The following is a 16,073-nucleotide window of genomic DNA, read 5'->3' on the forward strand; positions in this document are numbered from 1 at the left end:
TATTATTTTGCCACAATTCGTTTCACAAAGATGCTCCCGTTTTGTGTAGTGTCATAAATCCAGTTCACTTATTTCTTTTTCAGTTTAAATTTAGATTTCAATAAATGCATAAGTTAATAAATAATCATGATCTTAATACCAGAATAATCCTGATTATGATTTTTGCCATAATAAAACAGCCCTACTCTACGTCATTGGCAAAATTAAAAGTGTCTTTTTGATTGTATAAGTGTTACACTATTGCAAGAACATATGACTACAAATACAGTTTCTGATCCACTAATTTTAAAATTAAACATGCAGGATATATGAATAAAAACAAAAGTTTTACAATTCTTACAGGTGGCAATGTTCAGACATCATTATATACTCAGACTCCTAATACAGAGAAACATCCCCTTCTATGCTTGTCCTTCAAAGGCTGTCGGGCTATTTACATTGATTTTCCATAGAGAGCCTTGTAACGAAGGTGTATTTCGAGGCACTTGAGGGCAACATCATCGACCTGAGGGTCAAACTTGTTTGCTAGAAGATGATGCTGATGCAGTATCCAGCGTAAGTCACCAGCACCAAAGATGCACACTGCCCTGCGGTGGATTCCAGTACAGGGGGGGTACGGGGCCCCTTTACTCACATCCCCTTCCAGGTCACTCCACTTCACCAGTCGGGCTATGGCTGTCATATCTGAGTACTGGAATTTTATGTTGGGGGGACTGGATCCAGGCACATCTGGCATTCGGAGCAAAGTGGCCCACAGGTGCTCATCGGGGCTGTAGGTGTCTTTTTCCCATTCCAGAAGATTCTGTACTTCCTGGCTTTCAAACACATGCCTTACAAATTCACGTGTGACTACGAAGTACGCATTGCCTGAGAACATGGGTGTGCTGATTGGAGGAGGGGTCTTCCTGATATCGGTCCTGATAACCGAGTCATGGGTGACATTGTGATGGTACTGCCAGCGGCCTAACTTGTTCTCCGGTGTCTCCTCGGACTCCATGCTGTTCCTGCCATTCAGCCATTTGAGGCTCTGAACTATCTCCGCGTTTGTTTTAATAGGGAAGTCAGTCCCACAGGTGTTCAGCAGATACTTCCACTGGACAGGTGACTTCAGCAGGTCCTCCATGCAGTTCAGGTCCGCCTGGACGCGTGACCACGATGCATACACCACGCTCTCTAGTCTGCTCGCCACAAACACGTTTGGTAGACAGGACACTATGGACATTACTGCGTTCCTGAAGTCCTTGGAACATTTCTGATCTATATGTACGCAGTACACGTTCTGGGGCGCATACAGTGCATGGAGTAGTCTCTCAAACATCTCGATGTTCTCATGGATCACCATGGAATAGGCGATGGGAAACTCTTTCTCTTCCTGGCTCAGTGTGTTGCTGAGGTATCCCCTACCTTTCACATAGGCAGAACAGTCCTGTGTTGCATTCAGGTAGAAAGTCTCCGAGAATATCTGTTTTTTCTTTCTCATAGCTAGAAGCCGATCAACGCCAGCCTTTGTGGTGCCTGTCACATCTCCTTGGATGATTGCAGAACAACCAAGGAAGTCGTCTTCGTTTATATCCAGCATGTATGTCGGTCCTGAAGGCAGGTCAGGCATTTTCCAGAAAAACTGTAGTAAGACACATAACATGATGATCCCAATGAATAATACTGATGTTATATAACATTTCTTAATTTTATAATGCATCATTATTTTCAGCATCGCTTTTCCTGGTCAAAGTCTTTTATACACAAGGCACAAGGCTCCCTGTTCAGTGTATAATCTAATTTAATTTAGCCGTATCTGGGTCCGGAACATTCTCAGTTGTGTTGAGAAACTAAACTACAAAACTGCCACCACAGGTTCTTTAACATTCATGTGTGCTTTACCTTATTTATATACCACACATTATGCAATAATGACTGCAAAAAAAACAAGGAAGTCCTCTCCATTCATATCCAGCATGTACATTAGTCACGTTCAACCATACACTGCCTGTCTGCTCCCTGTGTTTCCCTTGGCTGTGGCTTCTGATCAGCTGCAACTGAAGCTTGTTAGTCTTACATATTCTTCCTGCCCTCTTGTTAACCAGCCACGGCTGCCTTGAATTTACTCCACTGTTAATCATATACAGGTGCATCTCAATAAATTAGAGTATCATCGATAAGTTAATTTATTTCAGCAATTCAATTCAAAAAGTGAAACCCATATATAGATTTATCACACACAGAGTGATATATTTCAAGTGTTTATTTCCTTTCATTTTGATGATTATGGCTTGCAGCTAAGGAAACCCCAAAGTTCAGTATCTCAGAAAATTAGAATATTGTGACAAAGTTCAATATCGTAGACTCATGGTGCCACATTCCAATCAGCCAATTAACTCAAAACACCTGCAAAGGTTCCCTGAGCCTTTAAATGGTCTCTCTGTCTGGTTCACTAGGCTACACAATCATTGGGAAGCCTGCATGCTGACAACCTCTTGCCGGCAAAATAGAAATAACTTTAAATATAGAAAACGGTACGGCACTTTCCAGTGATACACTGGCCTGACATTGACTTGAGTGAGACTTTTTCACTGATCAAACAAAATATAATGTTGTTGGGGCATTGGGGATGATAATGTACCAGGCACTGCTAGAAAAGCTAGGAAAACATTCTGTGGTATTTAGGATGAGGGAATGAAAAGGCTGAATGGTATTGGCCTCAGTAAAGAAGATAAGAGAAAGCCTGACACCTTGTGGTCATTCTTTGAAGGGCAACTGATAATGAATGTGTATTTCAGAATTCATAGACTCCATTTGCTGCAATACAGGCAGAAACAAGGTGAGATTATTCTCCCATGCTGTAGGAAACTGCATGGATTGGAATGGTGCAGCAGGGGGTGCAGCAGTTGCATCCGAAGACTAGCACAATTGGCAACTCTTCACCTGAGCATTCATAGTTACCTATAAGTGTAAAGTGTAAACATAGTGATGTTAAGCTTGACACCGAAGCTCCGAGGCATGTGTAAAAAAAAACCGATACAGTGCGTTCTGAAGCAGAACTTCGATGCTTCTTCCGCTCTACCCTAAACACGTGACCATGGTGATCCGAAGCTTCGTTCTGCGCTCAACCACGTGACTGCTTCAGAAAAGTGAAAATGAAGCGCGAACCTCAGTGACCCCAATATACCACATACTGAAGACCCTTTGAGGTTCTGGGATATGCACCAGGCTGTGTATCCACACTCATACGAACTTGCAGTACAGTTTTTATGCACTCCAGTGTCCTCCGTTCCATGTGAGCGGGTATTCTCCAAAGCAAGTGGTGAATAAAAAACGTAACCAGCTTAGCCCCCGCACTGTTGAACAAATACTGTTCCTGAATAAAAATCTGTAGACTAATGCCCCCTCTTCCGTTACACAAGCACCCCTTCCCAGTTAAGTCAATGGTTTCCCAGTCCACAAGAAGTCACATTCAATTTCACCAGGTCATTAATGTTCATGACGCACTACAGACCATTAGAATTTTTGCCAATTTATAAATATTCAGATTCACTGCTCTCATTCAAAATTAAGTGTTATTTCCTTATTTGACCACTTGGTGGCACTAATGGTCACCATTTCGGAAGGCTTCGAGTACTGAACCATTTTTCGACACACTTGAAAAGGAAGCTTCAGTGCTTTGAAAAGCTTAGTTTTGCCATCACTAGCTGGAATGGTTTGACATGCAAGATTGTAAACCCAGGTCAACACCTTGTGAACCAAAGTTAAATTACACTGACGGTGATGAAAAGCTGAGTGACCCCAGGAAATACAGAGAGGCAGTGGGTAGCCTAATCTACCTAACCTCATGCACTAGACCTGATCTGAGTTATGTTGTTAGGAAATTGTCACAGCATTTCAGTAAGCCAACAAAAGAGCAGTGGACAACTGTAAAGCATGTACTGAAAAATCGGAAAGGCACAAATGACAAGATGCTCTGTTACTGGAAATGTGATGAAGGGTTAAGGTTGGTGGCTTATAGTGACGCAGATTTGGCAGGTGATGCAAAATGACCGACATAGTACATCTGGTTATTGTGTTAGCCTATGTAAGAATGGTCCTCTGATTTCCTGGAAGACCAAAAAGCTGCTAACTGTAGCATTGTCCATATGTGAAGCTGAGTACATGGCATTGGCCTCCACTACACAAGAGTGTTTGTACTTGACTCAACTGCTAAAGCATCTTGAGGTTTATCAGTATTGTGTACCTATGATCTATGAAGACAACCAAGGTACAATTGCATTGGCAAAGAGTCCTGTTAGCAGACAGAGATGTAAGCATATTGATATGAAATACCATTTTGTAAGATCAACTGTAAACAATGGTGAAGTGTCTTTGGAGTATTGCCCAACAGATCAGATGGTAGCTGACCTAATGAATAAACCAGCTACAAAAGTGAAGCTACTTACCTTTTCTACATTCCTGTTTGGGTTACAGCCAAGCTAAGATGCAATGCAGTTGGTTTCCATGGTGTTTCTTTGTTTTTCCTTTTGATGATTGTGAATAATGTGTGAGCAAGTTGGGGTGTTAGTTGATTGATTAGCTAATCAATCAATTCTCACCGAATCCAGTCTCCAAGCATGTTTATTCTCTCCAAGTTTATGGAAATGTTTTAGCCGGTATCTAGTCAAGCTCTGTTTAACAATGGGGTTAGGGTTAGGGTTAGGGTCTACTTCTCTGGGCTTGCGAATGGAGCGCGAGGGTGAGATGAGATGGCGGAGGAGAGTGGAGGAGTTGGCTAGGGAGCGGGGAGCAGCGGTGAATGTGTAGTGCCGAGCCGGGGAGTTTGTACTTTTCTTTTACATTAAGAAGGGGAGTAAATACATATATATATTCCAATAAAATCTCCTGCCTCCTTTATACAGTAACAACCAACAAAGCCATAACGAACCCCAGCGAAGGGTATAAAGGTATTCCTGTGAGATGTCGAGGAGTGAGCGTCACCGGAAGTTAATGTTGGGGTGCATACAAATCCTTCTCCTACCTAAGTCGTCTTGCAGTGCAGTTGCTGTGAGTACGGAGATGCTTTCGCAAGTGCTGACTTGAAGGTGCTGATTTGTTTGAGAAGGTTTTACCAGAATGATTGAGGATTTACCCAGTCATTGAGGGAGAATGTAACCAGGTCGGAAAGTAGTCATTGTTCTGGAATTGATGTAATATATGGAATGTTAAAACTGGAATATTTTGCGTCAGAGCAAAGAGTGCGATGTCGCTTTAAAGATGGATTTTGACAGTTTAATGGCCACTTGTGCAGAATCGCTGTTTTTTTTGTCCATTTGATAACCTAAGTGGAGCACATGTGAGGATTCCCAGGAAGCGATCTCATTATGCCACTAGTAAATACAGTAATTTTAATATAATGTCGAATAATAGGGTTAAAATGTTAAAGTATAGGACCTCTGTGAGGAATGATGATTTTCTTGGTAACACTTTATAATGCTGTTCCGTAGTTAACAGGTAAATATGCAGGAAGTAAGCAGCAACAAAGGAGTAGTGCTTAATTAACACCTAAATTAGTACTATTCACTACTAAGGAGTTATGCTTAATTATACTCAATAGGTAATAGTGAACTGATTATTATAGTAGTTCGCTAGTACTTCATTAGGAACTATTAAGTATTGCAGGTCTCTGGGAATTATCTACTAATTACCGATTATTTCTAATAACTACTAGTTCATTACTCGTCAAATGAACAGATTGTGACTGTTCATTTCACGAGTTTGTAACGGCCGCTTGTGCAGAATCGCTGTTTTTTTTTTGTCCACTTGATAACGTAAGTGGAGTTCATGTGAGGATTCTCAGGAAGCGAACCATTAAGCCATTCGTAAATACAATCATTTTAATATAATATCGATTAATATAGGTTAAAATGTTAAAGTATAGGACCTCTGTGATTTAATTTTGGCTGGATGATTTCAGATGGGAATGTGAATCCTGTGTGTGTGTGTGTGTGTGTGTGTATAATATATATATATATATATAGTTTTGTTTAAAGTCTTGAAAGTGGGTGGTGTCAGGTTGCGTGTCCGGGCGATCCGGGAAGCAGGCAAGTGAGCCGTGAACACGGTCAAAAAGGATTTATTAAAGGAACCAAAGCAGACAGGGGAGCTTCACAGCAAACGACGTCAATGACAGACCTGGGGAAACTAACTCAGACGTGGACTAAATACACAAGACAAGCAGGAAAGAACGGGTAACAGGTGATAACAATCGGTAATCACACAAGGTAATGAGGGGGCGTGGCACACATCAGGATCGAACGGAGCGGATCGTGACAGGTGGAATTTCTCATACTGTAGCTTTTTATTTCTGTAATTTCTGTAGAGTTAAAGCTCACCGCCGTATTTTGGATTCCATAATTAACAGATACGAAAAGACGTTTGTTTTATTTTGGACATACATTCTGACACGGTTTGTATTTGGATACGCACTGCTTCTGCTCGCTTTCTTTCTTTTTCGTTTTTTTATTTAAATAAAACATGAACGGGGAATAAAATCCTGCTGCCCTCTTTTTATTCCAGGCAGGTGGTAAATAAATTAGTTATGTGTCCGTGTGGTAGCCTACTGTTTACCGCGGCAACAAGTTTTCCACACTACAAGTAAATAAAATTATGTTGTACACTGGTATGGAATAGTACTAGATGAATTTTTAACCTTTACAACTATTGTAAAACACAAAATAAGCGCTGAACTACGATAAAGAGAACACGAGCTGACGCGTGGGTTCTTTTTTGTTCGGTAGGGACTTGGGTAGCATGTGATTAAGACCACGCCATAATCGAAACCCTTTATTTATCGGCTGGGCAATATATCAATATGTAATTTCAGTTATGATTATGCCTTCCTACAATTATCAAAGCAAAATAATCAAGATAAACCTATTATTTTGCCACAAATCGTTTCACAAGGATGCTCCCGTTTTGTCTAGTGTCATAAATACATTTCACTAAATTATTACTTGTTTCTCAGTTTAATTATATTTTGATTTCAGTAAATGCGTAAGTCAATGATCATGATCTTAATAGACCAAAATAATGCTGATTATGATTTTTGCCATAATTAAACAGCCCTACTCTACATCATTAGCAAAATGAAAAGTTTCTTTTTGATTATATAAGTGTTACACTATTGCAAGAACATATGACAACAAACACAATTTTTGATCCACTACTTATTTTAAAATTAAACATTCAGGATATATGAATAAAAAGTTTTACAATTATTACAGATGGCAATGTTCAGACATCATTATATACTCAGACTCCTAATACGGAGAAACATCCCCTTCTATGCTTGTCCTACAAAGGCTGTCAGGCTATTTACATTGATTTTCCATAGAGAGCCTTGTAACGAAGGTGTATTTCGAGGCACTTGAGGGCAACATCATCGACCTGAGGGTCAAACTTGTTTGCTAGAAGATGATGCTGATGCAGTATCCAGCGTAAGTCACCAACACCAAAGATGCACACTGCCCTGCGGTGGCTTCCAGTACAGGGGGGGTACGGGGCCCCTTTACTCACATCCCCTTCCAGGTAACTCCACTTCACCAGTCGGGCTATGGCTGTCATATCTGAATACTGGAATTTTATGTTGGGGGGACTGGATCCAGGCACATCTGGCATTCAGAGCAAAGTGGCCCACAGGTGCTCATCGGGGCTGTAGGTGTCTTTTTCCCATTCCAGAAGATTCTGTACTTCCTGGCTTTCAAGCACATGCCTTAGAAATTCACGTGTGACTACGAAGTACGCATTGCCTGAGAACATGGGTGTGCTGATTGGAGGAGGGGTCTTCCTGATATCGGTCCTGATAACCGAGTCATGGGTGACATTGTGATGGTACTGCCAGCGGCCTTTCTTGTACTCCGATGTCTCCTCGGACTCCATGCTGTTCCTGCCATTCAGGCATTTGAGGCTCTGAACTATCTCCGCGTTTGTTTTAATAGGGAAGTCAGTCCCACAGGTGTTCAGCAGATACTTCCACTGGACAGGTGACTTCAGCAGGTCCTCCATGCAGTTCAGGTCCGCCTGGACGCGTGACCATGATGCATACACCACGCTCTCTAGTCTGCTCGCCACAAACACGTTTGGTAGACAGGACACTATGGACATTACTGCGTTCCTGAAGTCCTTTGAACATTTCTGATCTATATGTATGCAGTACACGTTCTGGGGCGCATACAGTGCACGGAGTAGTCTCTCAAACATCTCGATGTTCTCATGGATCACCATGGAATAGGCGATGGGAAACTCTTTCTCTTCCTGGCTCAGTGTGTTGCTGAGGTATCCCCTACCTTTCACATAGGCAGAACAGTCCTGTGTTGCATTCAGGTAGAAATCTTCTGTCAACATCTGTTTTTTCTTTCTCATAGCTAGGAGCCGAACAAGGCCAGCCTTTGTGGCGTCTGTCACATCTCCTCGGATGATTGCAGAACAACCAAGGAAGTCGTCTTCGTTTGTATCCAGCATGTACCTTGGTTCTGAAGGCAGGTCAAGCATTTTCCAGAAAAATTTTAGAAAGATGCATAACATGATGATCCCAAATAAAAATACTGATGATATATAAAATTTCTTAATTTTATAGTGTATCGTTATTTTCAGCATCACTTTTCCTGGTCAAAGTCTTTTATACACAAAGCACAAGGCTCCCTGTTCAGTGTAAAATTTAATTTAATTTAGCCGTATCTGGGTCCGGAACATTCTCAGTTGTGTTGAGAAACTAAACTGCAAAACTGCCACCCCAGGTTCTTTAACATTCATGTGTGCTTTACCTTATTTATATACCACACATTATGCAGCAATGACTGCAATAAAAACAAGGAAGTCCTCTCCATTCATATCCAGCATGTACATTGGTCACGTTCAACCATACACTGCCTGTCTGCTCCCTGTGTTTCCCTTGGCTGTGGCTTCTGATCAGCTGCAACTGAAGCTTGTTAGTCTTACATATTCTTCCTGCCCTCTTGTTAACCAGCCACGGCTGCCTTGAATTTACTCCACTGTTAATCATATACAGGTGCATCTCAATAAATTAGAGTATCATCGATAAGTTAATTTATTTCAGCAATTCAATTCAAAAAGTAAAAGCCATATATAGATTTATCACACACAGAGTGATATATTTCAAGTGTTTATTTCCTTTCATTTTGATGATTATGGCTTGCAGCTAAGGAAACCCCAAAGTTCAGTATCTCAGAAAATTAGAATATTGTGACAAAGTTCAATATCGTAGACTCATGGTGCCACATTCCAATCAGCCAATTAACTCAAAACACCTGCAAAGGTTCCCTGAGCCTTTAAATGGTCTCTCTGTCTGGTTCAGTAGGCTACACAATCATTGGGAAGCCTGCATGCTGACAACCTCTTGCCGGCATAACAGTCAACGATCGTTAGAACTCCAGTGAATCGTCCAGAGAGAGGGAGACCTGTCACAAAATCCAAAAATACATGAGACCAGGGGCGACGGGGAATCACAAGAGACTGCAATAGGCCTGCTGGAGCACAGGATGGGTTCTTATTTCGAGCGCAAGTAGGGCAAGCAGCGACATAAACCCGGATATCCTGCAGTATGGTAGGCCACCAGAAGCGCTGTCCTAGGAGTGTTCAGGGGTGACAAGCTAAAAGAGAGTCATGTCCCCACTGGAGGACCTGTGAGCATAAAAAGTCTGGGACAGTCGATTAGATGGACAGCCCACTGGGGCCTGGACAAATTGTTGCATGGTCTGAATGGCGTCATTTAGAGTGTTTGGCTTGCGGTTGTTGGAGCCTGGTCTGAAAGAGATAAGGAAGTTAAAACAATCGTATGTCACTCTTTTAGTGGAGTTATTCTTCAGATAAAGGTTTCAAGGTATCTTCTCTGGATTAGGGGACGCCAAAGCCTCTACTTTTGGGTGTTGCAGCTCGGGGAGGGGCGAGGTAAGTTACATTAATAGTAAAGGGGGGTGGGGTACTCCCGCGCACACACTCTAAACCTTCAAGTCATCACTGTGGCGTACAAATCCTGAAGCCAAGCTACCTCAATCATACAGTACAGGCAGGGTGGGCCTGAGGCGAGTTGACTTGGGGGCCAGGGACCCAGCTCCCTTGATTCCCAGTCATCTAGGGATGAGTTTTGTACTCCTACAGTGCGGACGTAGGTCCCATCCACTACATATATCCCCGAATAAAACGCCCGTAAAAGTTTGCAAAACCCAGGAAACGCTGTACATCCTTTTGGTTACGAGGTTGGGGCCACTCCAGCTACATATCTAGCTTGGGAAACAACGCACACCCAGGCACAAGCAGTCTAATACAATTTAGATAAAACAGAATGGAGTAAACATACCGACCGCCGCCTACCAAATGGTAGCTTCCAGTGAATCGTATGCACCTACAAAATAAACAATGAATTCAAACAGTCACGAGTGTGAACTACAACAGCAAGGAAAACCACCTGCATACCTATAACCACAGCGGAAGTCAGGTAACTGAGAGGACACCCAAAAGTGGCACCAACCACTGCCACTTTTATAGGGTGCCCACCTCTAAATACAATAATCGTCCTGCAGATTTAAAGGCACAGCTACCCAAAATGGCCATTCTGCCACATTATTAACTGGCAGTCGGAGCACGTCTCGAACAACGGGTTTTATTATTCAGACTGTCATCCAGGAAAAACAACCAAAGCGTAGTTCTGGACTCGTAGTCGTGAGACAGGCGGGACTCGGGCGATCTTCGCGGGTAATCCAGGGGGGCAGGGCAGGCTCAGGTCTGGGGACAGGCGGGTATTCAGGCGATCTTCTTCGGAAACTCAGAGGGCAAGGCTAGAATCGTCGTCAGGAAAGCAGAAATGGGTTAAGGCAACAGACAGCCAGAGGTATAGACGGGTGGGGGGAATATGAGACAGAACTGCTTGAACTTGCGAAAATATGCTGAAGTAGGACCATTTACCCAAGGACTTCAGCTGTCAGAGGGCGGAGTACCGTAACCGGTTCTACTGGAACCCGGAGCCAGAGGTGGGGAGCGCACTCCCTTCTCGGGAAAACCCCGAGGGCATGGAAGGGAAGCCCTGCGTGAAGTGAAAGGGGCATCCTCGGAGCGGTCCATGACAGAGATCTATATGCATGGGCACACCACCTTCACCTTCTTCTAACAATGCATTATCACCAACGAGCAGAAAGGTGCACCACCCTCAGCTCCTCCACTGACAGCACTACTGAATACATATGGCATTTTACACAACTGCACCTCTCACTGATAGTGAATGTATCCCTTATTTAAATTACTACAGCTCATCAAAACTGAAGTTTGGGTCCTTTCCAAACCTCCACAACATACTGGTTCTGAGTTACTGAACTGCACAATTTAAGAAGCCATGACATTTCTATTTCCTAATGTCATTACCTTCTGTTTAAGTTGATATGCTGTACAATTGGGAAACAATTTCATACAGATGGGTGAACACAGTGAAACGAGTGCCATTTCATTAAACTGCTTTATTTACATGTGGTTTGTTGTAATTATCTTCACTAGGGGGCACTGCAAGCAGAGACATTTACGTGCAACATGCAATGAGAGGGAGGGTGCTGGGTTATGAAAAGACCACATGTGGTTGTGCAGATTAAGCGGCATGGGCCTGATTTCATCAGATTTCTGTAGAGTGAAAGTGCAAGGAAGGATACTAACAGGATTAAAAGTTTTACATACGTTTATTTGGCTGGCTTTCCTGTTCCAGTTCTCAGCTGGTTTTACTGAGAGCTTTGGGCTAAATTTTAGCTAGAATAGACGTTTAGTTAAATGGTGATATAAAGACAGCGCAGTGTAGTACTTGAGTAATTGTTCTTTGTTGCTGTACTTAAATGTTTATGTAGACAACTTTGAGTATTAACATTATCAACTTAACTACAATTATAAAGAAATTCTGTACTTTGTACTAAACTATATTTGTACTGTATTTTTTTGTTATATGTACATTTGTCTGCAGCGCCATAATCAAAACACATAATTTTTCCTTTGGAAATTAAAATTGGTGGTATCGCCCATTCCTAGTTGACACAGGATGTTTTTTCAGAGATGCAAAAGGATTAAGTAGTTGATTCCTGTCGCTGGAATAGGATAATCTTGGGTTTCGATAATGTTTGCTATTATCATAAAATATAAATTAATGTAAATTAAAACTGTTAAGGCATGTTATAATGTTAATGTATACTTACATGCTGCTTATGAATGTTCTATGAATGCATCATAAAAGCATTATGAAGGTGCAGTAAAGCAAAATTTTTAACATCTGATGTCAAGCACGTTGTAAAAATGCATTTTGGAAACTTTAGTATACCATCAGTGGTTTTATTCATTATCTTCTCTGCTGTGTTCGAATACTGGAGGTTAATTATTTTTATGCATACAAGTGAGCCCAGTTTATGCTTGCTTACTGGGAACTGTTATATATGTACTGACTTTAAAGATTGTGTTTTGAGGACCAAGCTAGTTGTTCTGAAATTATTCAAGGAATTTTCAGCTAAATACTGTAAAGAAAACAATTATTGGTGATTTAGTTGAATGGTGCAATTATTGAATATGTATGAGACTGTTTTATTGAAACATTGAAACATATGCCAAAAACATAATTTATCTCTTTATAAGTTTTATACATAGTCTTGAAATACTCAGCATAAAGTGCCAAATAAAAGTTTTCCACAAAACTATAAATAAATAATATGATTTTGTACTCTGTTATGGATCATATATTGCATGGGATGAAGATTTTTGAATCTTCACAATCTATTACAAGAACATATATGAGAACAAACACAATATTTTAAAAAAGTGAAATATTTAAAGGTGCAGGACATGTAAAAATAGTTTTCACAGACCATAAAGATGGCAATGTTCAGGCATCATCATACACTCATCCTCCTTAATAGAGAGAAACATCCCCTTCTACGCTTGTCTTCAAAGACTGTCAGGCTATTTACATTGATTTTCCATAGAGAGCCTTGTAACGAAGGTGTGTCTCCAGGCACTTGAGGGCAACATCATCAACCTGAGGGTCAAACTTGTTTGCTAGAAGATGATGCTGATGCAGTATCCAGTGTAAGTCACCAGCACCAAAGATGCACACTGCCCTGCGGTGGCTTCCAGTACAGGGGGGGTACGGGGCCCCTTTACTCACATCCCCTTCCAGGTAACTCCACTTCACCAGTCGTGCTATGGATGTCATATCTGAGTACTGGAATTTTATGTTGGGGGGACTGGATCCAGGCACATCTGGCATTCGGAGCAAAGTGGCCCACAGGTGCTCATCGGGGCTGTAGGTGTCTTTTTCCCATTCCAGAAGATTCTGTACTTCCTGGCTTTCAAACACATGCCTTACAAATTCACGTGTGACTACGAAGTACGCATTGCCTGAGAACATGGGTGTGCTGATTGGAGGAGGGGTCTTCCTGATATCGGTCCTGATAACCGAGTCATGGGTGACATTGTGATGGTACTGCCAGCGGCCTTTCTTGTACTTCGATGTCTCCTCGGACTCCATGCTGTTCCTGCCATTCAGCCATTTGAGGCTCTGAACTATCTCCGCGTTTGTTTTAATAGGGAAGTCAGTCCCACAGGTGTTCAGCAGATACTTCCACTGGACAGGTGACTTCAGCAGGTCCTCCATGCAGTTCAGGTCCGCCTGGACGCGTGACCATGATGCATACACCACGCTCTCTAGTCTGCTCGCCACAAACACGTTTGGTAGACAGGACACTATGGACATTACTGCGTTCCTGAAGTCCTCGGAACATTTCTGATCTATATGTATGCAGTACACGTTCTGGGGCGCATACAGTGCACGGAGTAGTCTCTCAAACATCTCGATGTTCTCATGGATCACCATGGAATAGGCGATGGGAAACTCTTTCTCTTCCTGGCTCAGTGTGTTGCTGAGGTATCCCCTACCTTTCACATAGGCAGAACAGTCCTGTGTTGCATTCAGGTAGAAAGTCTCCGTGAATATCTGTTTTTTCTTTCTCATAGCTAGGAGCCGAACAAGGCCAGCCTTTGTGGCGTCTGTCACATCTCCTCGGATGATGGCAGAACAACCAAGGAAGTCGTCTTCGTTTGTATCCAGCATGTACCTTGGTCCTGAAGGCAGGTCAAGCATTTTCCAGAAAAATTTTAGAAAGATGCATAACATGATGATCCCAAATAAAAATATGGATAATGTTAAAAACGTATTGATAATTTTAAAGCGTGCCATATTTTTACTGAGTAGATTTACTTGGTTAAAATCTTTTAGATTGATCTACAACGCATCCATCCTTCCCAGAAGACAAATGTAACATAGAAGCTCAGATTTGTGTGTGGGAATCTGGATGACTGAGAAAGAGAATTTAAACTAAAACATATTAATCATTAGCATAGAGTACTGCCCATGTTTATACAGCGATAAGTGAGTAATACGGCATTTCAAGATGTTTTCACTTGTTATGACGCATGAGGCATCAAGCATGGTGTAAGAATTGAAGACTGTTCATATATGAAATTATTTACAATGTCTACCAAGGGGTGTGGTTAAGCTTCATGTGAAATCATGTCTGCGCATGCATGTATACTGTACATTCTGAGTGACTGCCAACAGAAATATCTTACCTTTAATACATTTAAGCAAATTTTTTGAGATGAAGAAAAATTTGAATTTTCTGTTCAAATATTGGTTTATTGGGTGGATGCAAATCTTTAGTGCAGCCTGTTTACCTGGAAATCATCCAGGTAAACAGGAAATGTCATGAAATCCACAAAACTCGCACTTTGTTGAAATATCAATAAGCAGCTCTGGCCTTTGTGGCGTCTGTCAGATGATGGCAGAACAACCGAGGAAGTCGTTTATATCCAGTGTGTGCCTCGGTCTTGAAGGCATGTCAACCTTTTCTCAGAGACTTTTCAGAAATATTTAAAACCATTACTGTAAAAATTAAATTGTGGGAAGGGATTAGGCTGGTTTGGGGCAGACAAAACTGGGCTTGGTTGCTTGCACCATTTTCCTTGTGTACCTGGGTGTTCCTGTGCACTCTTGTTAAAGGTGACATAAGTGTATCCTGTTTCATGAATTGCTGAATAAAATGCCTTATATACTTGTCTGAGTGAGATTGATTGTTCAAAGCCATGACATTTTTATAGACCTTACCAGTTTATTAAAGACAGTGACAGCAGATTTACTATATACTATGGGACAATTGTTACAGCCCATCAAAGAGGCTGATAAATGATTGAAAGGCTTGCAGTGGCTTTGTGAGAAACGTCCTGGAGAATCATTGAGCTGTTTTTAATCCTTAGAGTTTTGTCTATCACTGTGACCAATCATGGAAGAGTCCAGGAGCCAATAGCTCGCAAGAAGACTGAGCACCTGTAATGAATTGCCCAGTATGTATATATATACTTGCTAATCATGTTTCTTCTGTGTGAGATACCGTGAAGTTGGTCCTCAAATAACAAGTGGTTTCCTAGTACCATGTCCTGATCTACCTGTTTATACTGACCTCCTTTTTTTTTTGGTTTGGTTTTCCACTGGAGTAAAAACCAGTACTGGCCCTAAATAACATAGTATCATCACAATATGAGGCTGGTATTTTTGTACTGAATTTGAAAAATGATACTATCCAGATATTGTGATTGGGGGGGGCGGCAGTTTGGCTAAAACATTTTCTGTCTGTCATAGGGATCAAAACTTTGCAATTTTAATGATTGTTCCTTTTCAGGATTGTCTTGTATATGTTTGAAAAATTAAAGTGTACCTCCACTGCACTCTCCAAGCCAGTTATCATTTTCATCCTTGCTATTTAAACCTTTCCGGGAGGTAGGTTATTTGCATAACAAATGACAATAACAGTACATGCATTTGCATGTCCCGCCACAAAGTACCAAAAAAGTTCCCGAGCTGGTTTCTGGTACTTCTGGTACTGTCACTTGACCAGAAATCGGTGGAAAAGGAAAAGTAAACGCATTTTTAGTATGAAGGTATGGAAAAGCAACCCTTGTTTCCAATCTGGTATACGACTTTTATCTTTCTCTGACCTTGATTTTTGGATTGTGTTTCG

General features: G+C 41.6%; 3 protein-coding genes across 3 annotated transcripts; all 3 read right to left on the reverse strand.

Moving 5' to 3' along the window:
* Nucleotides 1-433: 433 nt before the first annotated feature.
* LOC140578268 (beta-1,3-galactosyl-O-glycosyl-glycoprotein beta-1,6-N-acetylglucosaminyltransferase 3-like) lies at nt 434-1,492 on the reverse strand. The gene has a single exon (XM_072698695.1). It carries the CDS (start codon nt 1,478-1,480, stop codon nt 434-436), a length of 1,047 nt encoding a protein of 348 aa, XP_072554796.1. The 5' UTR covers nt 1,481-1,492.
* A 5,729-nt stretch (nt 1,493-7,221) lies between these two features.
* On the reverse strand, nt 7,222-8,919 carry LOC140578269 (beta-1,3-galactosyl-O-glycosyl-glycoprotein beta-1,6-N-acetylglucosaminyltransferase 3-like). Its single transcript, XM_072698696.1, has 2 exons — nt 8,787-8,919; nt 7,222-8,495 (listed from the first exon to the last, which is right to left on the reverse strand). The coding sequence occupies exon 2, from the start codon at nt 8,482-8,484 to the stop codon at nt 7,642-7,644; it is 843 nt and encodes a 280-aa protein (XP_072554797.1). The 5' UTR covers nt 8,485-8,495; nt 8,787-8,919; the 3' UTR covers nt 7,222-7,641.
* A 4,045-nt stretch (nt 8,920-12,964) lies between these two features.
* LOC111843551 (beta-1,3-galactosyl-O-glycosyl-glycoprotein beta-1,6-N-acetylglucosaminyltransferase 3-like) lies at nt 12,965-13,888 on the reverse strand. Its single transcript, XM_023811214.2, has one exon. It carries the CDS (start codon nt 13,871-13,873, stop codon nt 12,965-12,967), a length of 909 nt encoding a protein of 302 aa, XP_023666982.2. The 5' UTR covers nt 13,874-13,888.
* Nucleotides 13,889-16,073: the final 2,185 nt, after the last annotated feature.

Source organism: Paramormyrops kingsleyae, chromosome 13 (assembly GCF_048594095.1).
Source record: "Paramormyrops kingsleyae isolate MSU_618 chromosome 13, PKINGS_0.4, whole genome shotgun sequence".
Classification (NCBI taxonomy): domain Eukaryota; kingdom Metazoa; phylum Chordata; class Actinopteri; order Osteoglossiformes; family Mormyridae; genus Paramormyrops; species Paramormyrops kingsleyae.

What these genes read in the sequence shown, in the direction of transcription:
- LOC140578268 (XM_072698695.1), bottom strand. Translation starts at nt 1,480, where the DNA reads ATGAGAAAGAAAAAACAGATATTCTCGGAGACTTTCTACCTGAATGCA.
- LOC140578269 (XM_072698696.1), bottom strand. Translation starts at nt 8,484, where the DNA reads ATGCTGGATACAAACGAAGACGACTTCCTTGGTTGTTCTGCAATCATC.
- LOC111843551 (XM_023811214.2), bottom strand. Translation starts at nt 13,873, where the DNA reads ATGGTGATCCATGAGAACATCGAGATGTTTGAGAGACTACTCCGTGCA.